This window comes from Lucilia sericata, unplaced genomic scaffold, assembly GCF_015586225.1.
Source record: "Lucilia sericata isolate MDLA Ls3-8-SP2 unplaced genomic scaffold, ASM1558622v1 Contig001053F_arrow, whole genome shotgun sequence".
NCBI lineage: Eukaryota > Metazoa > Arthropoda > Insecta > Diptera > Calliphoridae > Lucilia > Lucilia sericata.
This window is the reverse complement of record NW_023995031.1, coordinates 14,992-23,268: the sequence shown is the minus strand read 5'-3', so window position 1 is coordinate 23,268 and position 8,277 is coordinate 14,992. Positions and strand designations below refer to the sequence as shown.

At 32.7% G+C, this 8,277-nt stretch overlaps 1 protein-coding gene across 1 annotated transcript; it reads right to left on the bottom strand.

Moving 5' to 3' along the window:
* Window positions 1-1,690: 1,690 nt before the first annotated feature.
* On the bottom strand, window positions 1,691-6,747 carry LOC119609745. The gene is made up of 8 exons (XM_037964649.1): window positions 6,367-6,747; window positions 4,797-6,292; window positions 4,477-4,724; window positions 4,191-4,385; window positions 4,012-4,110; window positions 3,690-3,939; window positions 3,535-3,623; window positions 1,691-2,009 (listed from the first exon to the last, which is right to left on the bottom strand). Exons 1-8 carry the CDS (start codon window positions 6,737-6,739, stop codon window positions 1,790-1,792), a joined length of 2,970 nt encoding a protein of 989 aa, XP_037820577.1. The 5' UTR covers window positions 6,740-6,747; the 3' UTR covers window positions 1,691-1,789.
* Window positions 6,748-8,277: the final 1,530 nt, after the last annotated feature.

Sequence of the window (8,277 nt, the reverse complement as noted above, 5' to 3'; positions counted from 1 at the left end):
TGAACTAGAACTAGAACTGAACTAGAACTGAACTAGAACTGAACTAGAACTGAGCTAGAACTGAACTAGAACTGAACTAGAACTGAACTAGAACTGAACTAGAACTGAACTAGAACTGTACTAGAACTGAACTAGAACTGAACTAGAACTGAACTAGAACTGAACTAGAACTGAACTAGAACTGACTTGAACTGAACTAGAACTGAACTAGAACTGAACTAGAACTGAACTAGAACTGAACTAGAACTGAACTAGAACTGAACTAGAACTGAACTAGAACTAGAACTGAACTTGAACTGAACTTGAACTGAACTGAACTTGAACTGAACTTGAACTGAACTTGAACTGAACTTGAACTGAACTTGAACTGAACTTAAACTGAACTTGAACTGAACTAGAACTGAACTTGAACTGAACTTGAACTCAACTAAATTGAACTAGAACTGAACTAAATTGAACTAGAACTAAACTAGAACTGAACTAGCAGTTTGAGCTTTAAGTCCTAAATACTGAAAGTTCCCATTTCCAATTTCTGTCTCTGAATTAAAATATTTTGGTAAATTAAATTTTCGGCAAATATTATTTCTAATTTAAGCTTTTGGATGTAAGTGACAATAGTGACCAGAGACACTTTTCATTAAATGTTTATTCAAATCTTGTCTGTGTTTATCTGTTTGAAGGTAATGATGGTGAGAGATTTGGTTGTACCGGATGGGGACCAGAATATTTTATAACTGAGTACTGTAAAATACAACAATAAATTGGTATTTGTAGTCAGAGCAATTAGCTGCTGATGGATTAAGCATAAAAGCCTATAAGGTTCAACTGTAATCGCCCGAACATTCACTTATATCGTAGTATTTCTAGGAAAATAATTTTTTCATTTTTCTTTGTTTAAATGTATAAAACTTAAAATTCTTGCAGAATTTTTAACACTTGCAAACAGAAACTCGTTAGTCATATAAATTAAATCATAATTAAAATGATTTTAATAATCGTTCGTTGCTCTTAAAATATGAAATCCAAAATATCAATATTGTTTGTTTTTATTTAAGTTTTTTATTATATATTTTTTTTTAGTTTTTTATATTTAATAATAATTAACTGAATAATTGAATAATAATAAGTTTTTTTTTTAATTTTAGTTACTTTTTTTTGTTTAATAATTTTTATAATAATAATTCTTTACAATAATTAATTTTCTTTTTTTTATTAGAAATGTTTATAAAAAAACTTTAAAACAATTACAATAAAAATATAAAAATTTTATTTTTTTAAAGCCAAAAAAATTAGTAATAATAATTTTAATATTTTTTTTAAATAAAAATAACATTTAACATAAAATCAAGGAATTTTTGTTTAATAATTTTATAAATTTTGTTTTATTGAGAAAAAAAAATATATATTAGGAATTGTTTTAATTAAGTTGTTGTTAATATGTTTTCATTTTAGCAATAAATGTTCAACATTTAGGCACATAATTTATATTTTTTTATATATTGCTTGTTAAAGAATTGTTTGAATAATTATTTTGAATAAATTTTTAATTTCTTGTGGAAAAATAATACAATTATATAAATTGGGAGAAAAAAAAATATAAGGGATATCAAAATTAAAGTTTAAATAAAAATATTAAATAAAACATTTTTTTCTTTGTTGTTTTTTAATATTTAGGAATCATTAATGTATGTGTGTGTGTTCAAGTTTTTTTTTTTAATTTCTTGTTTTTTACAATTTTTTTTTTTAATTTAAGTTTCTCTTTTTCCATTTTTTTGTTGCTGTTATTATTTTATGAATTATTACGTTTTGGCGATGAAGTCATAACTTTTTCTTTGGCCTTTTCATGTTCATCTTCAAATATGATTTTCGTTATAACAATATCTCCAGTACTTAAAGTTTGTGATGCTGCATCGATCATTTTCACCTGTCCCTTATCCGAATTCACCGATCGTGTATTGGTGGTGGGAGTAGTACTTCTTGCCTCACCATGGCAGTTACAATTTTTCATGCTACGATTTTAGTTAAAGAGAGAAATTAAGAAAAAATTATTAAAATGGAACTAACCGATGTTATCAACTATTGACCAGTGCATTGACTAGTATAAACTATTCTATAGGTTAGGCCACAATATATTATATGGGCTATTTTATGGATTAATATATTTACTAGTCTATGTACTAGAGTATTGACAAATCTATTTACTAGTCAATGTACTTATCCATGTACTAGACTATTGACTAGTCTATGGACAAGTCTATTGACTATTATATTGAACAGACCACTGGTGGTCAATAGACTGGTATATGGTTTAGTTTATTGACTACCCTATGGACTTGTTTATGGACTAGTCTGTGGACTAATTTGTGGACTAGTCTGTGGAACAGTCTATGAACTAGTCTATTGTCTTTTGAACAGTACATTAACTAGTCTATAGATCAGCCTTTTGACTAGTCTATGGACCAGTCATGGAAATAGTAACTAGTCTATTGACCAGTTTATTGTCTACTCCACTAGTAGTCAATAGACTAGTCTATGGTTTCGTCTATTTACTAGTTTATGTACTATTCTATTGACTAGTCTCAGGACCCGTCTTTTGACTAGTCTATGGACTAGTCTATTGACTAGTCTATGAACTAGTCTTTTGACTAGTCTTTTGACTAATCTATGGACTAGTCTTTTGACTAATCTATGTACTAGTCTATGGACCAGCTTGACTAGTCTATGGATTAGTTTATTGACTAATATGTGCGCTAGTTTATTGACTAGTCTGTGCACTACTTTATTGACTAATATGTGCACTGGTTTATGGACTAGCCTGTGGACTAGTTTATGGACTGATCTGTGAACCAGTCTATGAACTAGTATATTGTCTTGTCTGCGAACCTAGTCAATAAACTAGTTCATAGACTAATCAAAAGACTATTCAATAGACTAGTCCATAGATAATAGAATAGAATAGCCCATAAACTAGTAGTTAGTAAATTAGTCCATCGACTAGTACATAAACTAATCAATAGACTGATCCATAGACTAGTAAATAAACAATTCAAAAGACTGATTCAGAGACTAGTCAATAGACTGGTTAATAGACTAGTCTATAGACTAGTTTATGCGCCAGTCTATGGACTTGCCTAAGGACCAGTCTATTGATTAGTTTATGTACTGGCCTATGGACTAGTATTTTATCTAGTCTGCGGACCATTAGTTCATTGACTAGTCGATAAACTTCTCCATATTGCCTGGTATATTGGCAAGTCTATTGAATAGTCTACGGACTATTTTATATGCTAGACTATGGATTATATTACTCAGACTTTGGGATAGTCTAGGTCATATTGTCTACTCTATTGACAACCCAATGGAATAGTCGATAGACTATTCTAGGAACTAGTCTATAGACTAGTCTATGAATATAATTTCATACATTTACTTGATGGACTAACAGGTAAAGAACTATATGTTTGGGATACATCCAAAATTATGGTTCAAAATATCAGTTTTGGGGATTTACTCAAATCTTAACTATTCACTTACTTTTTCGTTTTCTCTCTAACGATTTGTAGATTATCCGTGGTAGCAATTGTTGTACCCAATTGATCCTGCATAGAGTTAGATGTAATAATCTAGAAACAACAAAATCAATTGCATTAATATTTAAAGAAACAATCCAAAAAATAAAATACACCTACTTGATCACTGGGCAATAAAGTCACAGCCGATAGAATTGCTTCCAATTTATCAATTTTAGCCACACGATCCATAGATTGATTTGATAAGATTTCATCCATCATTTGCATGGATTCAGTTAAACTGGGTGGTTCCGAGCTAAAACGTGGCGAAAATGTGCCAGTCAAAGAGTTATCGGATGGCACTGAATCCAAACTAGGGAAATTGTCATTTTCATTGACCTCCTGCTCATCCTCAGAGTCACTTTGATCTCTATTTAAGAAACGAAAAACAAAAAATTTATAAAATTTTCTTATTGTTGAGGAACTCAAAAAAAAAAATTACTTATTTTGCTGTCCTGAAGATTCCATTTTCTCCAGTTTCTTAGCTACCTTATAGTAGCCCTTCAAACGTTCCTTTTCATCTTCCGTCAAGTCCATATATCTTTATAAAAGAAAAGTGAAGAGTTTTTATAACTAAGCATAGGATTCTGCTTGGTTTTATTTAAGGTTTTTGATACTTACCTTAATAAACGTATTTCCCTATTGGACAATACAATACTCTTATTTGTTTGGGCCAATTTATTTTTGAGATCCGATACTTCAGTACTTATTTTACGTTGCTTTTTGCGTATTTTAACTTCATTTGGTTTGATATGCATTAATATTTGTTCGGTACAAAGTTCAGAAAATAATTGCAAATTTTCTGGTTTGATTTGTCTGTAATTGGGAAAAAAAAGAAATTTGTACATTAATTTCCAGTTGGAAATCTCTAGACCCCACTTTATATGTATTTGAAGAACTAACAAACCTTGTTAAGTTGCCATATAATTGATCATTGATTAAGACTAATACATCTCCGGCAGCATAGAGTAACATTTCACGAGTTAAAGGACGTTTAGCCCAATACTTTTGATCACGACGATAGATTTGTTTTAGCTGCTCCTTGATGGGATTAATGGGAGCATTGTATTGTTCACACAATGAATTCAATGAAATGTATTTGGCCTTGTACACTTGCTTGCCATTTTCCTGATATTGAACAATAGCATGGGCAGCCTGGAAGCAGAAAAAATCATACATTAATAGATTTAAACAGAAACCTACAAGAAATATTAAACCACTACTCACCTGTGTATCGAAAACATTACGCAATAGAATACCAAACTGTAAATACAAATTGACGGCATCATTGCGACAATCATGCACCACCTTAATGACATTGTCATGCTCCAGCAAGGCCTTCAGACCGCCATCATTAATCATTTCGGGACAAGTGCGCACATCGAAAATAAATGCTTCGCCTCGTGTAGTGCCAATCTCTATTAAGGTAATCTCACCCTTGACACCCAAATTAATGCCCTCGCAATCCAGCGAAATGACAATCGATTGATTTGGGTTTTGTTGGGCAAACTTCAACATGGCTTCCGTAACAAACAGCGACTGCTTAATGTTGGCAATGACACTGGTATTCTGTAGAACCTTAATTTTCCAGGTATCACCAACGAAGTAATTATGACTAGGAGTATTTGTGTAAGGAGAATTATTAGTTGAATTATGGCCGACAGAATTGGCATTGTGACTTGGACTGTTGTGGGGTGAGTTTTGGGGATTGTAGCCAACAGAACCAGCCTGTTGATTGGCTAAAGATTGTTTGTCTTTCTCGTAGTTTTCGGCTAAAGTGCGTATGACTAAGTTGTTGATACGCTGCTTTAAAGTTTGATTGGCACTATTTAAACGCTCTGTGGGCGGTTGGGGCGGCAAAGTAATAGCAGGTGGATTTTGTGTATGATTGGCACCTGCTGGCTGCTGTTGTTGTTGATTGTTGTGCCCGCCTCCATAGGAGGAGCATTGATTGGGTGTGGGATAGTTGCGTTCACATAGATTTTCCAATTTCATTTCGGATATGGGTATATAGCTGTCGAAACCCGAATTGGGTTCCGAACGATTTTGTGACAAATCACCGTTTCCCGAGACATGCGAAGAAACGGGAGCATTCAATTTGAAATTGGGTGAAGCAATATTATTGTTGTTATTATTCGTATTGGCATTTTGTTGAGAACTATTGTTGCGCAAAGCAGGCGAGAGTAAACGCTGCTGCACAGCACTCACTTGCTGGGGTGTTGTCTGCGACTGCTGTTGTTGCGCCTGTTTATCGTTGGCTTGATTGTTTTGCTGATTATTGCGATTATTATTCATAGCATTGTATTGCTCTCGGGATTTAGCTTGAGACTGTTGTATGTGTGAATCACTAAGTTTGGGTTTCTGTAGAAGAGTGACTAGATTGGCTTGTATGTGAAAGCAATCGGAAAACAAACGCAAAAATGTCATCAAATCGCTGGGAGTCTTAAACATTCTCAACCATTGTTCCTGGGGGAATTTGGTGGTGACCAAGTGGAAAAGTTGATCCACTGTCATGGGTCCCTTCAGCTCTATGCACTGAGCAAAGAAATCCAACATTTGCTGTGTACCTCGAGTATCGATATTGGTTTGCGGCAAATGCAAACGTTCTCGAGCCGGCAATTCTTCCATATCTTCGCATCCAACTAAGGTCACATGATCGTCTACCACCGTAAAGGTATCGGTATGTTTCGACAAGAATTCCGTAAACTCTTTAATGTGTTGGCCTGTTGATAAATGCAAAAACAAAACAACATTATTTACTAATTCTAGTTGTTACTTGAAAACTATATTACATTACCTGATATATGTCTCACTTGTGGTGATGCTTGTGATCTATGACCCAATAGACTGCGCACTGGTACCTCGACACCAACGCCATATTGCAATAATTTATTTTTAAAATAGTCTTTAGCCTCTTTAATGTAATCACGTCTGCCACCGTAGCTGCCATCATCCGAATTGGAATGTTGATAACAATTCACTTGCACGTAATCGCCGTCCACAAGAAAAATGGAAGGATATTGAGCCAAAAATTTCTTCAAACCTGCAACAAACAAGAAACCAAAACGCAAGACATTGAAAATATTGCAAAATACATAAAAAAAGAAGAAAAGTTCATTCATATAATATTCGGTTTTATGTGCAGCATACAACAACCACATGCAAGACATGGGCAATAAAAAAAAACATGTTATATTTCAATTTTGCTAAAAGCTCCTTAAAATATAGAAAAAAAGTAATGTTAACCACAAAATGATATTAAAACACGAGGCTGTTGAGCAAAAGTTATTTAACTTAATATCTTAAAAAAAAAACTTCTCTCACAACCCTCTTGCATTTTTTTGTGCAACAAAGATTTATTCACAGTTTTTAATTAAAACCCATTTTCAAATACAAAGACCGTAAGCAACAAAAAAAAAAAAAACAGAATTGCAACTTGCTGTTGTTGCACAAAGTAGTGCATTTACGAGGGAAAAATATAGAAAAAACAACAAAAAATTTAATACATATTTTCAATTTATTCACAAACGGAAATTCGTTATGAATATAATAAAAAAAAATCTATTGTTTAAATCTTACAAACAACTACGAAGAACTTTGCAACAATAGAACAAAAACAAATCAATAAAATATTTAATGCAAGTAGAAAGAAAATGGAAAAATAAGCAACTAAAACGAATGAAACTAAAACTTTAACCCAGTTGGAAAAGTGATAGTTTAATGGATTATCATAAATAGAAATTTAGATAAAACTGGTTTTTCTGTAGCGAGTTTAAGTTTCTTTATCAGACGGATTAGTTATTGATATAAATCAACACTACTGCGCAGTGGGGTAGAATCAACATTTTCAATCAGGCATGGGAAATTGAAATTTTGAAATAGCACTAACTTATAATAGAGAGAGTACTTTTTAGATTAGACTGTAGACTAGACTATAGACTAGACTATAGACTAAACTATAGACTAGGCTATAGACTAGACTATAGACTAGGCTATAGACTAGACTATAGACTAGGACTATAGCCTAGACTAGACTATAGACTAGACTAGACTAGACTAGACTAGACTATAGACTAGACTATAGACTAGACTATAGACTAGACTATAGACTAGACTATAGACTAGACTATAGACTAGACTATAGAATAGACTAGACTATAGACTAGACTATAGACTAGACTATAGACTAGAACTAGACTAGACTAAGACTAGACTATAGACTAGACTATAGTACTATAGACTAGACATATACTAGACTATAGACTAGACTATAGACTAGACTATAGACTAGACTATAGACTAGACTATAGACTAGGACTATAGACTAGACTATAGACTAGACTATAGGACTACGAACTATAGACTAGACTATAGACTAGACTATAGACTAGACTATAGACTAGGACTACTAGACTAGACTATAGACTAGACTATAGACTAGACTATAGACTAGACTAGACTATAGACACTATAGACTAGACTATAACTAGACTATAGACTAGCTTAGACTAGACTATAGACTAGACTATAGACTAGACTATAGAACTAGACTATAGACTAGACTATAGACTAGATAGACTAGACTATAGACTAGACTATAGACTAGGACTATAGACTTAGGACTATAGACTAGTATAGACTAGACTATAGACTAGACTACAGACTAGACTATAGACTAGACTATAGACTAGACTATAGACTAGACTAT